The sequence below is a fragment of the Melopsittacus undulatus genome, chromosome Z (genome assembly GCF_012275295.1).
Source record: "Melopsittacus undulatus isolate bMelUnd1 chromosome Z, bMelUnd1.mat.Z, whole genome shotgun sequence".
In the NCBI taxonomy this organism is placed as follows: Eukaryota; Metazoa; Chordata; class Aves; order Psittaciformes; family Psittaculidae; genus Melopsittacus; species Melopsittacus undulatus.
Genome location: NC_047557.1, coordinates 55,152,127 through 55,173,998, shown reverse-complemented (window position 1 = coordinate 55,173,998; position 21,872 = coordinate 55,152,127). Strand labels below are relative to the sequence as shown.

Here is a 21,872-nt window from a genome sequence, read left to right as displayed (position 1 = left end):
CCACAGTTCCCAGTCTGAGGCATGCTAAGTTTTTATTTTGGGAAGAAGAAGCAGGAAACAAATCTTGGCATCAAAAAGAATTGAAAGAACGCATACTGGAGGAGAGTAAATGCTAAAGCTGCGAGAAGTTCAGCAGAACTATGAGCTTGTATTTGCTGGACTCTGCAGTGAGAAGAGACTTTAGTGTAGACCCCATCTAACATCAGAGATCTGTGAAGCATTCATAGTCTATTAATAAGATAGCATGTTAATAAGATTCAGGTTGGTGTGAGTGTTCTCCTCAGGGCCTACCACAGCCTCTCTGATAATACTCAGATCTGAATATCTCCCTGGAAAGATTCAAGTGCAGTATTGGAACAAGAGGACAATTCTGACAGCTTTGGGATAGTTTTACTCCATTTTGGATCTGATGCTACCCAGAGGAGGACTTCTGTCTAATACATATGTCTTTGTCTAGTAAGCAGACATAGGTCAAGCACAGCAGAACAACATAATGCTTCACACAACCAAGGCATCTTTTGCTTGCAGGAGGTGGTATCATGTCTCTCCCTGCATCACTGGGCATCTTTTTTGTGTAAACTTACATTCAGCATCTCTTTTGATCCATCAGGTTAAGTGGACAGAAGCTGTGCTTGTCCTGCAGTCCCTCTCACAGGCATCAACACTGCTTTCCAAAATACTTCCCAAGGTTTTGTAAGTATAGAACAGCAGCACCCTGATATGGAAGCTGCTGGGGTGGAGGGATTATTTACTACCTGTTCTCATCAGCAAGACAACAGCAGTCAGCAAAGATATGTACTTGTCCCAGGAAAGACCTCATGACTTATGGTCCAAATCACAGACCTGCCCCTGCCACCATTAACACCAGAATTCTTTGTCCATGCTGGACCAGCATAGAAAAGCTTTCTCCTAGAGGTGACACAGCCATGGCTTACCACCAGGATGCAAGAGCATGAAGCACTCCACAAACCCAAAGGGCTTTTGCAAATGTTAGGAGCAGGATGTGCTGGCAGCTAAGTAGGCATTAATGAAGAACAGAGAACACTCATACAGCTTGGACACTTCCCTGCATTGCTTTACCCCCAAGAACATCCACAGTGGCAAAGTGCCACAGATGCCTCTTTCATGTGCTTTTTGGGGATCCAGAATTCACTGCTCTGTCTGCCCAGTTCACATGTCCAAAAAGGCTGCTCTGCTAGAGCAATAATTTATCACTCCTTGGAGTTGATGGGCACCTCCTCAACCAGTGTAAACAGAGGCACTTTTGATTACTGATGTGATATGCCACTTTACTGAGGATTTAGTGGGTTTGTCAGAGGGTTTCTCTTCTACAGGAGCACAGCAAATGGAGTCCTGGTATCTCACGCTAGTATCTGTCATCAAGTAGTGAAATATATTGTCAGCGAGTATTTCATGTTGGCATACTACACAAAAGCTTCAGAGCAATGAAAACTTCACAGCAAAGGAAACTCTTCACCTGCTGTAGTAAACACAGGCCACCAGCACAAACTATAATGTAATCTAGTAAAACAAATTAATTTTGGGAGTCTTTCAAATGCTGTGAAGGAACAGCAGACTTTAGGTGGGCTGCTCTGCATTTTGAATGCTGTGTGTTAATACCCAGATGTCGAATGCCAATTTTCCATTCACTGCTGCAAAATAACAGACTGTCATGTGGTAAAAAATAACCTTGGGAGGCACACAACACATTCTAGCACTTCTTTCACCTACAGTACACTGTCAAAAATTTGTCTCTGGAAGTCCACTAGGCATCTGTATCAAAGGTATCCCAAACAATCTGTGTTTTGGTGATTTGGAGAGTAAGTTTAAGGAAAAAACTTTTTGTTCATTTTATGATATAATTTACCTCAAATCTATGCTAGCTGCAGGAATCAGGAGATCACTTTTTCACTGTGTGGCAATGGAAAAGAGACTTAGAAATGTCTGCTTTCCTTAACACTGACCTTTAAGAGATGACAAAACCCTAAACTAGATTTAAAGCTTCTCTGTGTGTAAGCAGCTTGTGCCAACAGACACCCTAAATCCATGTCTGGCTTTGCTCTGCCATTGATGCAACAGTACCACCAATCTTGCAGTGGGCTTTCAAACATTTAGTAATGCAGCAATGTCCTTCCATTTTTCCCACAGCTGACAGATTTCCAACCCACTCAGGACTCAATGAATGTTAAATAAGGGGACCAATCTTATTAAGTCCACTGGACTTTCTTTTTTAAAGAATTGAAAGACACAGCACCAGTACCAGAAATTATTTATATTTCCTGTTTTGAAGACTCAAGCCAGCAGGATTGCTGGGAGTCCACGAACAAACTTGCTTCAACATTGCTTATTCTCCCATTTCCACTCTGAATTCTTGGGTAGAAAGACCATTTCTAGTGTTCATACATTTCAGAATCTCTAAACAGACTAAACTAATTCCAACTGTCAAATGATCATTCTGTCTGCAATCCACTCTTATGCTGTTCATATGCCTGCTACTTGCCTTAATCTTGAACTCCATACAAGTTTTTTTTAACTTTCATGTGAATCTTGTGCTTCTGTGTCCTCCTGTTGGTAATTATCAGCATATGATAATATTTAATTATTTGTATCTCATTTTTTCTGGGTTTCTAATGCATGTATTTTTTCAGCTGCTTCACATGAAATGTACAGAAATGCTGACTAACATAGGAATCCTTCTTCCAAATGCATTTGTAGATGAGGGAGCTCATTAAATCATTACACTTACTCATGTCTCAGTTTACTCTAATGCACATATCCTTGCAAGCTATGAGCTGAAGTATGTGATTTCTCATATCATGATAACACGGAAGTCTAATAAATAAACAGCAGTCTGTACACTCATGCATTTTTGTTGCCCCAGTTGAAACCAAACACCTCCCACACAAAGGACAAGTAGTTACATTTTCTTAAAATCAACACTACAAGCATGTGTACATATTGCAAAACATTTGATTTTAGTGGTAAAGTCACTTCAAACTGAATTAGGAAAGCATTACTCAACTGAAGAATCTGTGTTATGTGCAAAGCTTCCAAGACCATCTACAAACAATCTATTTGTAGAGATTCAGTTCTCTACCTTTCTTTAAGATAGAGTCAAACTCTAAGGTAGAGTCAAACAGGGAAGTCAAACTCTACCTTTCTTTAAGGTAGAGATATTTGCCTCCTTTGGACAGCACAGACCTATATGAGTCCACATGAATGTTAGCTTGGTCTCAAATACTTTCTCTTTCAGTTTCCTGTTCTAAGTGTCACAGTTCACTCAGCTTGTCAGACCTACTGTGTACATCTGGCCTGCAAATAGAGATGGGTATTTCTCTTGTGCCATGGCTGTTCATGTAGTAAATGCAGATGTACGAGAAAACGACCTTCCTGAGTACTTCAGTGTAAGCAGAAAGGTTGCCTTTTGGATGACAATGGAAGAGGAAGGGAAAGGGACTGCATGTTCTGCAACTGGGTGACTGCATGCTCTCTGTTGTTAGAAGCAGGGATACAGGTGCTGGCTGACAGCAGAAGTTATACATTAGCCTTCATGGGTAAGCTTCACCCTGTTCCTAGAGCAAATGTAGAAGACTCTGTGTATTTTCAAGTAAGGACAAACCCAGCATGTGTTTCACAGACTTTTTCACAGATGTTTTGATGCTGCAGCTGCCCTATGCTTGCACATATGATGCAGTGTGACTAACGAATATGCAAGATCCACGGTACAGTGGTCATACAGTTCCCTGGCATCAACTCTATTTCTGGTCTTGCAGTCTTCTATCCTCCTAGTGAGCCAACTTAGTCTGTCCTCTGTTGTCCTCATTGAGAAGGGTTGGGCTGTTTCATAGTGGTCCCATTGAACAGTGTGTAGTTCCAAAGGACGACTGGGCCCTTGCAAATATGAATATATGAATAGTGCCTCTGCAATCCCCCCCTCTGATTCTGTCCTGGAAATTCATACTGGAAATGCAGTGCATAGGCAGCAAAAAAAAATCTCTTCAGGATGATTCCATCCTACTTCAGTCCTCTAGATGACGTGACTGATATCTTCCCTCTTCTTAGTCCTTCTACAGCCCTTTATCTATCTCAATGGGCTCCGGATGTGTCATTTTGTCATGGGTGTAAATTGTAATTAGACTAATGACCTTGACACCTACTGTCTTATCTCTACAGTGCAGGTGTAATATTTTCTCATTTAAATAAAACTGCTTTTTTTACTGTCTTTGAAGTTCCCTTAGAAAGGTAACAGGGAAGTTAAGCATGCTAATGAGGTTGTCAAACAAATGTGTTTTCAACTCAGGAGCAAGCAGTTGACCTGTCATTTGACAGATAAGTGGTCACAGCTGAAGAAAGCTCCATTACTTCCAAATATTCAGAGATTTTATTTCATGGCTGTGGTTAAGGAATAAAAAAATCCCCAAAAAACACAGAGTAAAGGTTTTACACAGACTTTCATCCTACACTTTGAACTAATTAAACAAAACAGGTTTTATTGTCTTCAGTGGTGGTACTCGCATAGCTGAAATTAGACACATGCTTATGTGTTTTGATGGTTGCGGTCAGAGTACTTAGCACACTGCAGCATTCAGCAGTAGATGAAATACGTAGTATAGAGCATATTTCTGAAGTTCAGTCCATGTTTTTGTTCTATCTACTACATTAATTTCTGGAGTAAAAGATCAGGTAGCATATGAAATCTAAAAACTAAATCTTCACTTTCTTGCCTTATGTTACAACAGATGTAATCGAAAAATTCGCATTCTCAGGGCAGTTTTAACTGATAGAAATCACAAAGCAGAGACCAGTAGCATGAGGCAACTCTTACATTCTGATCTATTATCTATGCTGATCTATTACTTCTGCATAGAAGCCATAGTGTCATCCAAGCTTAGAGTGGGTCTGATTCTGTATATCCTCAAATAAGCATTCTTGGTGAATTATCTAAGAAATTTCACAAGAAACTTGCCCTAAGGCAAAATAAGTTCACCACATACTAGGCTAATACCTCAATCCTTGGACTATTGGTCCTATTTGCTTTTCCCTATCACTTATATGCCTCAGCAAACACATTTACAAAAACTGGGGTACCAAATTGGACCAATTTTTGCCAATTTTCTGCCAGCTGAAAAAAAATGGAAATTCATATAGCCCTAAATGGCAGAAGAAACAGTCCTGGAATTTGTCCTGTGGTGGATAAAAGCATTTTCCTTATGACCATTGTTTGTAGGAAAACAAAGGGGAACACTCAAAAAAAGACAAATATCAACTAGACTGCAGTGGGAAACTGATAAAAGCAAATAATTCTAATGCCCAAACATTTCTTCAGAAAACAGTAGATATTTGATCTGTGGGTGGCATCTGCTCTTGCATTGCAGAAAGTCATTTGAACCAGTGAGAAGTAAGTGCCAAAGAATGACCTCTCTGTTTGAACTCTGTTTGGCTGTAAGAGGTGTAAAGTAATGGAGAATCTCTAGTGTTGATCAAATCATACATGTATATCTGAAGAGGGAACTCAGCCCTCTTTTAGCTCCCTTGTGAGAGAAATCCACAGAAGTTCATTAAACCTGAAGATACCATGAGGGCTCTACCTTGCACTTAGCGGACATTTGGAAACAAATCCTGGGCACATTTGGCTGTATGTGTGCCTACCTCCTTATACTTTCCCATGGGCAACTGCTGCCAGCTACTGCCAGAGATGGGGACCTGGATGAGGAAGGTCTCTAATATTAATGGAAATGACCACTCTGACATAAAGCAAAGGAAAATTGTCCCTACCTGTATATGTTTTCTTCCAGCTTTTTCACTTTCAGCTCATCCTCTTCTGACTGCTTCCTTCTGGCTTCTTCCTCTTCTGCAGAGCCAGCAGGAATTCCCTGTAGCAGCCATTTTTCCCGAAGAGCTTTTGACTGTAAGGTAAAAACCCCAGAATCTTAGGAACAGGCTGAACAAAAATCATCTGAAGATTGAGAAAGAGTGGCCTCTGGTTCTTAATATTAGGTTGTCCCCACTGAATTTTTGATGCTGCTTTAGACAGTCGATTTCAGCCAATCTATCAGCTGTTTATCCAAATGTTTTACAGTATACATTAACCATCAACGTCTCAATATGAAGTTATTTTTAGTTCCTACTAAAAACAGTAGTTTAAATCACAGAAATAAGCCAGTCCTGTAGGAACTGAAATCTCTGAACAAAAGTATGGATCTCTTGTGTATGATAGGGCACATGCTAGAAGGAGTACAGCTTCAAAAACAAAAGAGCAGTGTGCTCTAAATGTAATGTGTTTCATTAAGAATAAAATCAGTCTGGCATTAAATTCATCAAAGATGTTATTTTTGATTTATACCACAGATGTGTTGCCATATACTTACAGGCAGACAGACAGACAGACACAAATACGCATTCACATAACCATACCCATCACCTCCTAGCCAGACACAAACTGGAACTAATGAACAAAATACTTTCGGAAACCGTGAGTATCCCAGGGTACAGCAACACTGTCAGAAAAAGCAGCAATAGCCTACACTCAATTCCTGTGAATTTTGCTATGCTTCCTACACCAAAAACATGTTTATAACCTCACCTGATCACTGCCTAATCCATTTGCAGTGGAGATACACTGATTGCAAGCAAACCTTTTAATTGCACATCAGCCTGTTTGTCTCGTTTGGCCCATATCCTGCCGCAGGGATGTGGCAGATCAGTTGGCAGACAGGAGAAGCACCCATCAAAAGGAAGATCAGAAGCCCAAAGCCACACAAGACGCTGCCCCTTGGCAAGGAGAAAGTGGAGCTGGTGTAAAAAAAACAGTCAGTCAAGGGACTGATCAAAATAGCCCCTTGCACAGACTAGAAAAGTGGCACCTTGGTTTTGAATTTGCAAAGCAATCAGAAATGCTAGTTCAAGAAGCCAGCTGTGAGAGTATGTATCCTCTCCAGCAAAAATTTGCTAACAAGGAAACCATCAGTTCAAAGAAATTGGATTTCAGAGGCTGCCTAGATGTGCAGTATCAGTCTTTTTAATGCCATGTTCATCTCTGGAATGAAACCTGAGTTGGGCAAACTATGCGTAAGTGAAAAACATTCATCACCAAAAGCAGCCTTCAAACCCAACCCAAAATAGAAAGATTTTTGACATGACAGACAAGCCTTACTTGTTAGTTTTTGAGTGTATATATAGGCATAGTATCTATGCAAAATCTATTCTTGTCACTCCATGGCCTATTTGACATTAGGCGATTAGACTTCAATGAGGCAGCAGACAGAAAGCGAAACAAAACACACAAGCAAATTAGACTATAAATTACTCCACCTTTTGCTAACGTTAGCTGTGCTGTGCACCAGAGGAATTCCAGGTGGATTTTAAGTCATTTCCATATGAATTAGGAACTTCTGCATGATAGAAATGGCCTTGTACTCTTATACAATGCAGTCGTGTTCAACAGTCGGACCCACTGATGCTGGACATGTACTTTACTCAGCTGAACTCAGCTTTGCTCATGGCCTCCAAGATCATGGAATACTGGGGATGGCTATCTCTGTTCACAGTTTCTGCAGTTTACTGCTCCCTTTGCAGCCACTACCATCTAATAGTGGTTCCCGCCCCATTTTGTGGGCTGGTAGTGATATTTCTCTGTGGTACCTTTGCTTTTCCTGCTCAGCCCATCTGATTACTGGAATCAGAGAGATGAAACCCAGAAGTTTCATCAGCTCATTCCAGCCCAAGGTACTGTAGATATGTCCCCTCCGCAGGGGACTCACAAGTCACCACATGTACCAAGAAACAAAGTGCGGTAGTCAGAGAAGGATTTACAGGTCCTGAGGTGCTAAGCATTAAACAACCTGTGCTTTGTCATTTGAGAGGTTTCAGTAGCACTAGGTATCTGCTGGTCTAGATGTAGTGAGAAGAGCTGTGAAAGCTGATTGCTTTTTAGAAAATTGCTGTCTTTTTTTTAAAAAAGAAAGGTGGCCTGTTGGGTGTGGAACTATGTTGTTACATGTGTCATCCTCAGCTGTGGTCCTGAATCTGAAATCATGAGTGATACTGAGTTGGAGAAAAAAACCCCAAGTTTCTAAAGACCAAATGCTAAAGATGAAGGCAGCATTCTCTGTTTTAAACCTGTTTCAAATATGGCTTCAACAGTCCTAATAAAGCTTTGGCAAAGTGCTGCTTGGACAGCACTGAAGATGTTCAGTTGACAGTCACTTCTCATTTGCTACAGAGGACAGATAAAATCCTGGCTTTTTGTTATGTGTTTTTATAGAATCTGCATGCTGATGCTCAGAGAGAAGACATTCCTTTTAGTACAACTGCTGCACACCAAAAATAAGGTATGCTATGCAGCTTTTATTCTGCTCTTTGTTTATGTGAAATATTTAAGCTACAAAATCACGTGATTTCCTTCTCCCAGAAGCCTCTTTTTTTTACCTATTAATAGCATGAATTTGAAACTGGAAAGCATCAATGGGATTTTTTAGAAGTCGTATTTAGAGACAAGAATGCTATGATCTACCAAAAATCCTCCCTCTTGGGTGAAATGTCAGCATATTTTATCTAAAACAGGAAAGCTGGTAGCTTTGAAGTTTCTGTCTCTCCTTTTTAAGATGAAAATTAAGGAATTCATTAAATAGTAGACTGAGGAATCCAGACAAGAAGACACTGAGAAATTGAAACATTTATAAGAAGCATTTCTTAAAATTTGGTGGATCTATTTGCCAGTCTGTCATAGTTATGTATATTTATACACCCACTGCAAATACAATAGGCAAATAGGCAGGCACATATCAGGGGACCGCATGCAAACATTTTGCTGTCCAGAAAACATTTGCTCCCCTGCCAGATGACTGGCATAGTGCTGGGGCAGAGTGTAGGGGTGCAATAATCTCTCATCTGCTTTGAGACAAGCCTTCCCAGAGCATTTGCATCAGAAACCTAGGAGGAAGGCTTTGGCACACGTGATGAGACTGAAGGTGGGTAGGGTGCAATAGGGAGGTTGTCGTAGAGTTGCACTGGGTGCTTGGTCACAGCTCCTGGGTAGGAGACAGTCCAGCTGAGGCAGCCAGTATCAAGGCAGTCCATCTAAATGAAAACCAGAGTCAGATGTGACTTGGAAACAAAGACCATTCGCGGCCATCTGTTCTCCACAGCTATGAAATCTGGGTTATGCTTCCTGAAAACATCTTGCAAAATCTTACCCCAGGAAGAATAGGTATTTTTCAAATCTGCTAAAAGTAGAATGCTTGCTAGCCCCCAAATAACTAGCTGTACGCATTACTCCTGCTTAACAATGCTGTGTATTTGCTACATTCTGCAAATAAAATGGCCACAAGCTAGTACTTCAGCATTGCTTCTCCTTCATTGTCTGTTATAAGCTTTAACGCTCTAAGGCATCTCAAAGCTTCTTTATGCTCCAGAGTTTTTCTGTATGATTAAGCATTGTCAGAATGACAGAGGGCTCCAAGAGTGGCCAGATAGGCTATTGTAAAAATACATGTATCTCTACAGCTCATTCCAATGCTGGAATGTGAATATGCTGTACTTTCAAAAGGCACCGCTTCACTGTTACAATAGCAGCTATGCTAAGTACATTTTGGTGTAAGTATGCCTTCACTTACTGTAAGAGTACATTTTCTTCAGGGCTAAATCCTTCTGCAGAAATTAGATCTTGTCATTAAAAAGGCTCTCTGCTGCTGAAGTAGAAAGGGCACAGGCTTGCATTGCTCTAAGTCACCACTGCTCTCAGGTGACTTGGTTTCTTTGCACATAAGTGAGATTGCAGAGATAACCGTGGCTCCATATTTATTTTGTTGAAGGGTAGGGAAAGCAAAGTGAGTCTGCACCATGCAAAAAGGGGGAAAAAAACAGGTTATGGTTCTGTGAACAGATCATAGTGAGGACAGAAATAAGTGAACAGATCATGGTGAACACAGAAATAAGTAAACAGATGTTGGATAGGACAGGAAGAAATCATGCCAAATGTTTGAACACAGTAGAGACTGTGATGGCCATGAATTTGTTACACATCTCCTTTATGTTCTACTTATTCCAGTTTCATGCCTCAGGACAGTAAAGCTCAAGGGCTTTAAGTTGTTTACATTTAGTGCTGGCAAGGAAACAATGCATAGCCCCTCAAAAGCACATAGCAGAATTAATACTGCATTGCGAAGAAAATTTTTACTTCCAATGCTGGGTTTATTTTAATATTGCATCAAAAGTTTAAGTACTGGAGGACACATTTTATTATAACAAATTAATATTTTAGCAGCATTTTTATACGCCATTATGCCCATTATATGCTACCTCTGCACTCCCTGCTTGTGAAAGCTGATTAATTCTAACCATCATTCTTGCTGACTTCAGACCTACTTCCATAAACATTGCTCATAAACAATAATACCTTTCCAGTCCCACATGTGTGGCAATGTCTTAATGTAGTACAGGTTAAAACTCACTTGCCAGACTTGCCATTTGACTCCATGGCAGTATAAAAATCAGTTGTTGCTGTGCTGCTACCTTTTGAGGTAGTTTCTTCAAGCAGGCTTTGGTTGAGTTTTGGGGGTTTTTGTATTTACATGTGGTTAGAGAGGCAATATTACTATCTCTCATTGAGAGCAGTGCTTGCTAAAGTGGAGCATTCCTCTGGCTGTTGAGTAATTTTCAAGGAAGCTGATAATCCTGAGGAGAAATGAAGGTCAAAAGTTCTCCCAAGAGAGTCAGCCTCTCCAGTGAAATGTGCCTGCTGTTGAGAAACACTACTGGATGTGGCCTATTCAGGGTTATGATGTTTTTGTGTGCCATGAACAGTAATAAATAACAATCCCTGGTGTAATTCCACTGGAATCAGAAGTGCTACATTGAAGATACTTCTAATGAAATCTGTCAAACTGAAGTTTTGTGAAAAGTCTTTGGGTTTTGAGGCTTGAAGATCAACTAGATATTAACAATTTAGATCTGAAATTATTTCTTATTATGAAATTATTTCTTATTATGAAATTATTTCTTCCTTACGTGCATGAAGTATTTCTGTCCTGGAGAAAAGTTGAATGCAGGAGGCTGGTTCCTCATATTGTCAAATAACATACAACCAGCCCATGCCCTACTAAAAGGGTGCAATAAACCTCTTCCTTCTCCTGTGAGAGTCAGATGTTATCCCTGAACTGTCTCACTAGGATGATGCTAGCATAACCAGTGGCATTTCATACATTTCAGATTTGCTCTTTGCATTTCAGAAAGCTCCTTTAGTACAAAAAGACTGTTTTCCAGACTGATCTGGAACTCTGGAGGCAGCCATGAGCCCTGCTGTGCTGCTCTGCAGTTACCTGAAGCCCCCTGCCCAAGGAACTGCAGCTATGTCAGCCAGCAGGTCAGCTATGAGAGAGAAGGCTTCCTGAAGCATTAGAGCCTACTCTGCCTGTGCATTCCCAAGCATCTGCTTGCATCACTAAAACGGATTTTGCAAGGAACAGAAGTGCAAGAATGACCACACAAAAACTGCTGGGATTTCTCATTTTCCTTTCTAACCTGCCCTCATGGCCACCCTGAATGCTGCATCTCCTGCTTGCCATGCTTTTATACAGCTTCCCTTGCTGTCCAGGTGGCCCTAACTCAGCTAGTGCAGGTTATCCAGCAGGTCTAGGTCTGGCCTGCTGGTGTGCAGCACAGTTGCCAGCATTTGCAAAGGGGTTACTGGGACAGGTACCGAGATTATAGAAAGACTTGCTCCTTTGCCAGCATGCCTTCCAAAAAAAAAAAGAAAGAAAAGAAGTAGTTTGAGCAAGCATGTTAATGTTAGATTGCCCTAACCATTCATGAATAAATATGTAAATGCAGAGAATGGGCTGTAGCCATAAGCAGGATGACAGCTAGATACATCTTAAAATAAGTATCTCCTCAAAATGTATTCCCCAGTGATGCTGCAGTATTTAATTTTCCAGTAGTCTGACTCTCTGCCTATATTGATGCAGAGTGTTCCTATGTGTGGTTTCAGTGCAAGAGTGTCCGCTTGCAAAACAGAGGAGAAGGATGAGCCTCACAAAACACTAGAGATTTTACTCTGCTCTGCCACAGGAAGGATGTGGCCTTGTATGGCATGACTGGTTCTGGAACAGAACAAGGAGCCATTTCCAGCTCACTGTTAAGATCTAGTTTTGCATAGCAGAAAAACTTTCTGTTGCCTTTCCTGTCATCTAAAACACTTGCTCTTGCCTAAGGAGCGTGACTGCCATGATACACTGATATGATGCAAGCATTGCCTAAATCAGGGAACTAAGTCATGCTGAAAAACCTGCAGCTTGATTGTAGTCTTGACTTCAGTCACAATGTCATAGCTAACATAACTCATCAAAAAGAAGTACGTTAGCTGGTGGAGCTAACCAAGCCCAAGAACAAATAGCATGTTTATACAGCAGATTAAATATTATCCTATAATGTGACAGATTTGTTGCTATTATTCCAGAAATGAACAAAAGATTTCTTAGAAACATCTTAAGGAAGTGATGTCTTAATTTTTTTTAAAGAAGCATACATAGGGAAGCATACCTTTAGAAGCATACATTTGTGACTAAGGTCACAAATGTTTTCCAGCAGTCAGTTGATGTGTATTTATCACATAAAAGATTAAAACACATTAACTAACCTTTTTCAAGCATGTTAAGACCCACTTACTGTAACTGACAGCCTTTTGTGATTAGCCATTGGAGACTGACAGCTTAACTTCTTCCAAAGTTTCTTCTCAACCACACAGGTACAGGACACTGTGTCACCTGCCTGTGTTTTCCTGTTTTCATAAACCTTACTGCAGTGAACCCTCAAATTCAGGATCACTGGTCCTCAGATCTTGGTTCAGAGCTCTTCAAAAGTTCCTGGTGCCTCCAAGGCAATCTGCTTATCCAAGGACCTAGTGTTCTGCCAGTCTCCAAGAAGCCTGTCTCATTTTTCCCTGTAGTTCCTGGGGTGACAGAGGATTGCTAGAGAATCAGTGAGTCACCAGGCTGGGGATGCAAGGGGAGATGCATGTGGGGAGATTGGCAAATAAATAGTAGATGAAGTAAGTAAAAAAAGTGGATAAAAATAAATTCTGGCCACTATGATAAGCATCACCTGGAATCATAGTGGCCAAATGACTTTGCAGAGATAATCTTTCCTGTTTGTTTGTTTTCTGTAGCTGATACATTTGACAGCCCTACAGATCCCCAAATATTTACTCATTCACTGCTCTTTCTCACAGCACATGTTCAGCATAGCAACAGAGCTGACAGGAACACATTAAATAGAGCAATGTTACTGCAGAAATGAGTAAGGTGAATCTGAGATGGCTGAGATGGCTGGGAAGCTTAGGAAGGGCTAGATCTCAGCTGAGTGCCTCTGTATAAAAGCAAGTGAATGCAAGGGTGCAGTTGGAGCTGCAGATGTACAGGGAAGTCATGTCCATGGCAAGCTAAGTGAGGGATGGGTATGATGATAGCTATAGCTTCCTCATGAAGTTCTTATGCTTTGTTTGTTTAAAAACTCTCAGGAATAGAAAATGCAGCTGTACAGATAGTGACCCAATTAGGAATGCTTTGGGTGAAAAAAGTACCAATTGATTTATGTCCTCAGGTTAAACTTCCCATCCATTAGCAAGATCACTCACGTAAATATTTTGTGTGCATTGCATTTAAATTGTTCAGGTCCCATATTTTATTTAACTTTGTAAACCAAGTAGACAGCTGTTTCCATACAAAGATGAAGAACAAGAAATAAAACCCAAGCTCTTTCAGCTGCAAAGAAATCCATCACAGCAAAAGACATTGTTGAGACACTATGGGAGAAGACACAAAGTTTGTGTCTTTCTTGCTGAGATCATTCATCAGCTACAGAGCCCTGATCTGCACAGACTAGTTCCACTGAAGGGGATCATCAGTATGGCCTGATACAGAGTAAGAGTTTCTAATATTCATTAAAGACTTGAGATGACACTGAGAAAAAAAAAACCAACAATAACATGAAACATAACCCAAACACAGCTGTTTTCTACATATATTTTCTGCACATATGACTACCAGAAAGTTCTGCTTGAAGTAACAGGCAAAACCAGTCATGGTGATACCTAACCTGGAGAGATGGGGTTTATTTTCCAGTATCTCTCTTTAGGAAGTCTATTTAAGATTTCAGATATCTTGATGGCAGGATGATAATGATGGTTCTATTCAACTATTTGGCATTTTGCTTGTGGTGAGATTAAGCATCATAATGAGAATAAACAATAGAAAACTACCACCAGCAGTTGTATACAACAGGGGAGAGGGGAGGGATGAGGGGTCTGGGCAGTCCCAGTAGGCACACACCGGCAGTGTGGGGACACAGCTTGCAAAAGGGGATGTTGCAATGAGCTTACACATGGTCCTCAGGATGGTGGCCTGGCCTGGAAGCAAGTTTCCCTGGTGTTGCACGGGATCCCCATCCTGGGCAAGAGTCCAAATGTAATGGGATGTGGGTGAGCATGGGATAAACCTGCTCCTTTTGGTAGGGGCACAAGGAGACCTCCAGGGTCCCCTTACACATAAATTGCTTCATGAGTCTGTAAGAACATCTATGTTTCCCAGGGAATTTTGGAGCTGGAGTAAGAAATTACTTTAAGCTAGCTGAAGTTTCTGGCCTTCCTGAGGTTGGACTGAAAAACTGTGTAGAATGCTCTTCTGTAGATACACACATGAAAAGAGTCTGAACACACTTTCAGCTCGTGGAGCCAGAAAGTCAGGTATGTTTTGCTTTTTCCTATGAGTACTCACTACATGTTTTCAAGTGAAGCAAAGCATGGTTTTGAGGGGGTGAGAGAGAGAAATAACTGTTTTTAGAATAGTTAAATACCTGACATTTCGAAAACTGGCAAACCTCTCTGTGCAAAACAAACAGGCTTTGCAAGTTACCACCATTACTATCAGCCACAGTTGCTTTTCCTACTATCTTCTGAAAGAATAATTTCCTTTCTACATTCTGGCTGTCCTCAGCTTCAGTTTATCACTCTTTCCCACATACATGTATCAGTCAAAAGAGGCAAAAAGAAAACCTGTTTTTCAGAGATTCCTTTCTTCTCTGGTCTTTAATCTTTTTATGTCCATTATTTTAAAAAGCTAGACTCAGGTAATGTGAATTAATTTTTGCAAACATATCAGGCCATTAAGAGAGGCTGGGGTTGAAGCCAACTGTAAACATCCTCAGGGTACATAGGTAAAATATGTCTAAATGAAAACTGCTGGAGTGGCAGTTACCTACTTGAAGTACCTTGCTACCGATTTAAACATGAGTGCCAATTTTGATTTCAAAGTAGTCCAGGTTGTATGGGGATGCTTACTTACATGGTCATGCCAGGGCAACTCTGCCCCAGTTTGAGCTACAGCTCACACAATAATACCTTTTTCCTGAGTAAAGTAATGCTCAGAGTAATTATACTGGAATAATTACAGTATATTCAGCATGAATATACTGTTTCATACTCTGTAAGCAACTCAGAAAGAACATGTGCCCTAAATCCTTAGGCTATGCAGTCCTGTTTCCTTTCTCATTCCCTTTCTGGCCTACTGAATCTGGATTTCTCTTCTCGATTGTAAAACAGGTTAGGAGAGAGGCAGAGAGCCTCAACCTTTTTGTCTTAAATCGTGGCAGGAGGTGAGCTTCCCAGATTAAGGTAGGAATTTGCTCAAAGAAGTTGATGTACAGACCAGGACAAAAAAGCATCCTCTATTTTCTGGAAACTGAGATTTCTCTTAAAATTACCTCCATGCCCCAGAACTGTGGATGAGGCCCTCTACAGAGAGACAGGGTCAGCCTCACTTTCACAAGCCCTAGTCCTCATGAGGGAATTCAACCAGCCTGGCATTTTTTGGAGGGACAGCCCAGCAGGGCACAGGGAATCCAGGAGGTTCCTGGAGTGCATTGATCGCAACCTGCCTCTGCAAGTGACAGAGGGGCCAGCAGGGATAGGGGCTATGCTGGATCTTGTTCTCACCAACAAGGAAGGGCTGCTGGGTAATGCAGAGCTCAAGGGCAGCCTTGGCTGCAGTGACCATGAAATGTCAGAGTTCAAGGTCATCAGGGCAGTGAGGAGGGTGCACAGCAAGCTCACTGCCCTGGACTTCAGGAGAGTGGACTTCGGCTTCTTCAGCGATCTGCTCGATAAGAGTGCCATGGGACAAAGTCCTGGAGGGAAGAGAGGACTGGTAAGGTTGGTTAATATTCAAGGATCACCTGCTCCAAGCTCAGAAACAATGTATCCCAATAAAGAGGAAGTCGGGCAAAAATGCCAGGAGGCCTGCATGCACAAACAAGGAACTCTTGGACATACTCAAACACAAAAAGGAAGCCTATGGAGGCGCGAAGCAAGAATTGATAGCCTGGGAGGAATACAGAGAAATTGTCTGAGCAGCCAGGGATGAGGTTAGGAAAGCTAAAGCCCTGAAAGAGTTAAATCAGGACATGTCAAGGGCAACAAAAAAAAACTTTTGTAGATATGTTGGTGATAAAGAAAGACTGGGGAAAATGTGGGCCCTCTATAGGAGGAAACGGAAGATGTCCCAGAAGAATGGCAGGGGGGTTGGAACTAGATGATCTTAAGGTCCTTTCTAACCCTAACTGTTCCATGATTCTATGTCACCCCCATCTACAAGAAGGGCTTAAAGGATGATCGGGGAAATTACAGAACCATTAGTCTCACTTCAGTTCTCTGGAAGGTTATGGAATGGATCCTCCTGGGAGTTACCACAAGTCAAATGAAGCAAGTTATTGGGAAAAGCCAGCACAGATTCACCAGTGACAAATCATGCTTGACAAATCTGATGACCTTCTATGACAAAGTACTCTGCTTGGCTGATGTGGGGTGAGGGGTGGACATTGTCTACCTGGATTTCTCCAAGATTTTCAGTGTGATTTCCCACAGCCTCCTCCTGGAGGAACTGACACATTATGCTCTAGATAATTGGTCTGCGCGGTGAATGGGGAGCTGTTTGATAGGTTGTACTGAGGAGATGGTGGTAAATAACTCCTTTTCCAACTGGTGACCTGTCACTACTGGGGTTCCCCAAGGCCTGGTTTTGGGCCCAATGCCGCTCAATATTTTAATAAACTATTTGGAAGATAGGACCAAGTGTGCCCTGACCAAGTTTGCTGATGATACCAAACTGAGTGGGGAAATGGATACTTCAGAAGGGAGAGCCACCTTGCAGGAAGACCTGAATGGGCTGGAAGAGTGGCCTAATGAAAAGCTTATGAAGATCAACAAGGACAAGTGCAAGGAACTGGGGAGTTTGGTGCACAAGAAGCTCAATATGAGTGAACAGTGTGCAGCTGTGGCAAAGAAAACCAACAGGATGCTGGGTTCTGTCAACAAGGGCATCACCTGCAGAGATAAAGAAACCATTATCGCACTTTACTATGTCCAGTTTGGTTCCTGCTATACAAAAAATGTGGATAGGCTGGAGAGGGTCCAGAGAAGGGCCACAAGGATGATCAAAGGACTGGGAGGCCTGTCATAAGAGGAAAGGCTGAGGGAACTGGTTTTGTTCAGCCTTGAGAAGTCTCAGATGAGACCTTGTGACCATGTTTCACTGTTTACCAGGTGGCTACAGAGAAAATGGAGATTCCCTTTGTACAGGAAGTCACATGGAAAAGATGAGTAATGGGTACATGTTACTCCCAGGGAGTTTCCCATCAGACACAAGAGGAAAACTTTCAAAATGTTAAGATTCAGCCATTGGAAAAATCTTCCTGGGAGAGTGGTGGGTTTCCCAACACCAAAACACTTCTAGGATTCTTCTGGACAGGGTGTTGGGACATCTTGTATAGGTCATACTTTGCCTTGAAAGGTTGGACCAGGTGATCCTTGAGGTCCCTTCCAGTGTGGTATTCTATGATTCTACAAGTAAGAATAAGTTTTGGGGGCTTTTGCACTGACCCTGTAGAGAATGGAGACTGTCCATGAGATCACCAGACATTTTTTTATGTGCTTGACTGAGTTGCCATTTGGTTTAAGAGTTGATTTACTTGAAAGTCATAGAAGGATCCAACATAAAGAAGTAACAAGATTCCTTCATTAGCAAAAGTTATGTCTGTTTTTCAACACTGTTGCATACACACATGTAGATAGATGGATAGATATATCTATTTATGTTCTCTGATTTTAAGACTAAAATTAATGACAGCAATATAACTGTGGAATAATAAAGTTAAAATTACATATAATTTTAGCATATAATATATAATATACTTAATAATATGCTTAATATATCTATTATATACCTAATATTATACATAAGTATAATAAAATAGCTTCCGCTAAAGCCATACCCTAACAAAATCTCTATAACATAAAAAAGCTTTCCTTCAGAATAAGGGTGTTAATTATGTTACAGATTAAATGTTCATGAATTGCAGTCTTTTAGATGCAGATGTTAACACAAATAGGTCCCTAATATTTATACCACACAGAAATAAAATAACTGTGGTAAATAGATATATTGTAATAGATAAAGTAACAGCAGAGAAGCAATTTTAAATTTAGTTAGGAGGTTTTGTGCTGTTTATTTTATTATCAGTCGCCACTAAACAGAGCTACAGTAAACAATTACAGAAATTCTGTTCAACTATACACAGAGGCAGCCAAATCTCAGAAGAAATACTTCTAGCCCAGAACTTATTTGAAATAGCAAACAACTCCATTAAAACAGGCCCAGCCAACTGCTGCCTAGCTGAACAAGTTCTTAAAAGCAACTGTTGCTTGTAGATTACATCTCCAGTGCAACTGAAGAACTAAAATCATTGTCCTGTGTAAGGTGAATATTATCCGCTTCTCTGATTTCAAACTATAGAAGCTGTAAAACCTCCAGTTCCCACAGATGTGGCAAGTCCTCTCTTGTAGGCATATGGCCAAGTAGGAGGGAAGCAAGGGGAGGTGTTGTAAATTGCCTCTTATTGGAGCAAAACAGCATGTTCAAAATGTTATACTCAAATAATGTTGCTTCAAATATTTTCCAACACCCAGGGCCTTTCCAATGAAGCATCTGATTGTAATGCAGATAAATAGGAGTGCCTCAACAGTCCAGAAGTATCACCCTGGCTGCTCTGTGCCCACCAACATCCTTAATCTTCAGTGATTCACAGAAGATGCTTTCACTGTAGACAATGAGGGAATTAACTTTTTAGAGCCTAGACTGCTCTAGATCATCTCTTACTCCAGACTTTCACACCTGGGGGGGGGGGGGGGGGGGTTACCTGATTAACTCACAAACTGACACAGACCATGAATATCTGAGCAATGTTTTTGTCTTGATGTCTGCAGCCTTAAAACCATCAGGCACATTCTCAGGAGCTTTTGCAAATGCATTGCCAAAGCCTCATCCACATTTGATACTGACATTTACTAACTCGAGTGACCACTGAGTTGTTTTGCCTAACACAGTGAGGCAGTGGCCACTCTTCCCTTATTTCCAGCCAGGTACTTAACAAGGAAATAATGAATAACTGCTAGCAGAGTTATTTTGCCATGGGTTCAATTAGCAGCAGCAACTTGAAAAATGTAGGCAATCCAGCACAAACATTTGCAATAAACTATTTCCGTGTGATATTTTTTGTATGTGAATGACATTGTCTGAAATTAACAAAACCCCTGCAGCTTCCTGAATCTTTATTAGGTAACCAAACATGCTATTTTACACAGTAATTTTGAAAGAGAAAAATTACGCTGGCATTGAACAAAAATGAAGCAAACCCATTGAATCCTGGCATGAATGTCTTTGGGTGAACTCAAGCTGCTCCACTTGTGGGATCAACCCAGATACAGCAGACACAGTATTAATCCAGTTATTACGAAGTCCTTGCACTCTACACTGACATCAATAACCTTACAGCATTTTGGGTAACGGGCTTCTTGGGTAAGCCTCATCTTTTTGACCTGGATTTATGTCTTGCAAAGAATTAGTTTAGAATTAGTGTAATCCACGTAATTCAGGAAATTAACCATGTTGCACCTAGCACTTCTGAAGGAAAATGAATGCACCTAGTCTGGATTGTGAGAGCCAGACTGGGGAGCTATATCAGATGGCAGGGCTCTTTTCTTAGTGGACTTGGAGCCCCGGGCTTGCAGAAGCTCAGAGCATCCAGGGTGAGGTGAGGAAGAGCCCTGAGGAGATAAGGGGGGATACACAGCTTTTTAAGTGAACAGAACAGCCTGGTGGGCCAAATACCATTTTGGTCAACAACCCATTAAGCAACCAGAACACTAAAAAAGCATGAAAGGAAGGTGCAATTTGCTTGGTTTGCCTCCACAGGGAAAGAGAAATACAGTCAGCCAGTGCCTCAATTTTTTATTTTTTTAATTATCTTTTTTTTGGGGGGGAGGTTGGGGGTGGGCAGGGCCTCCATCTTTTTAGGAAGCTCTTAGCAGCAGTCAGGATGAAATCTATCTCGGACAGATCTATGCTATCACCTCAACCAGGTCTTCCAGCAGACAGTTGGTGGTGGTGCAGTGTGGTGGTACAGGCAGTTTCTAGAGCAGCAGTTATTGTCACCTCCCAGTAAGAGCAACACACTTCTCCTCTAATGAGTAGTGATGGCACTTCATGGAGAGGCAGAGAAGCTCCTATCATACCTGATGCTCATTCTCGTACCCAGCATTACAAAGCTTAAGTCTTGCTGTGCTTTTAGTGGAGAAAGGTGTAATTTTAAATTTCTGTGCCCTGATGTTCCCTCAGCTTCCTGTGTGGTTCTCTCTCTTGCTCCATGATGTGAGCTAAATAGTTAATTTTCATATATATCACTGAAGAATTCCATGCAGCAAGACTGAACCTCTGTTAGTGTCAATCAGCATAACAGGGCTGAAGTTAGTATCAGTTTATTCTAGCTGAGGGGCTGACCCCACTGCACCACCTTGAGAGGTCTTCCTTTTGCCTATGGATGATGATAGATTTTAGTTTAGCAACAGCTAAATATATTAAACATTTTTATATTAAATCAGATGAAGTAAAGAATTTCCATAACTGGCTTTCCAAAAGTCTCTGATTAAAGAATTTCATGAAAAAGAATAATTCAGCTAGCTTGGAAACAGTTAACATGATAAAGGAAGTCCTCAGCTTTGCAGCAAAGAGAAGAAAAGCAAGCATCATGAAGGCACTGGAAAGGCATCTTACTGCCCTGCTGCATCAACCTATGGTGCTCAGAAGGAATTCTCCCTTGCCTGTAGTCAATGGCAGCCTGAAGGAAATGGCAACTCCTGTTACCCACAGAAAAGCAATCACATCATTGGTAATACTGAAGACAATGTGTGACATCAACAAATTTATGGTGAAGCCAAATGGAGCATTTGTGTAGGCTGTAATCGATTGCTTGGGGTTAACTGCATCATGTTTACCAGAAAATGAGAAACAGCTTACAGAACATGATGCCAGGGACTTGGAGAGGCAGGAGCATCCTGTCTGTAGCATAACTTGAAGTCTGGTCTTCAAGTACATGCGTGGGCAGAGAAGATGGTGCACCATCACCCCTCACAGGTGTACTGTTCACATATGCATACATACTGTTGTACAACCAACCTAAATGTCCGATTTTAAAAGCATAGCTCAGCTCACTTGCTGCAAGAATAAACTGTCCAGTCCTGATCATCTTTCTCAGATATGTTAAATCACTAACATTACTCAGGCTCCCCTGCTGAAGTAATCTAATGAGATTTGACCCAAAAAGGCACACTGGTTACAAAAAGATCACATGTACATTTTTGTTCTCTTTGCTCTACACAAATGTAATGACAAAATCTGCTACTGATAAGAAGGATGAATGATAGAAATAACCAGGATGGCTTTCAAACGATGATATTCTGCAGCTGTCATGGAGTCCAACAGGGACTGAGG

The 21,872-nt window shown here is 41.2% G+C and overlaps 1 protein-coding gene across 1 annotated transcript in view; it reads right to left on the bottom strand.

Moving 5' to 3' along the window:
- Positions 1–21,872, bottom strand: part of LOC101875239 (paralemmin-2) — a 131,373-nt gene that overhangs the window by 59,727 nt on the left and 49,774 nt on the right. The window contains exon 3 of the mRNA XM_005154861.3: positions 5,776–5,906. Within this exon, the coding sequence (XP_005154918.2) occupies positions 5,776–5,906 (131 nt within the window). The remainder of the gene's footprint in view (positions 1–5,775; positions 5,907–21,872) is intronic.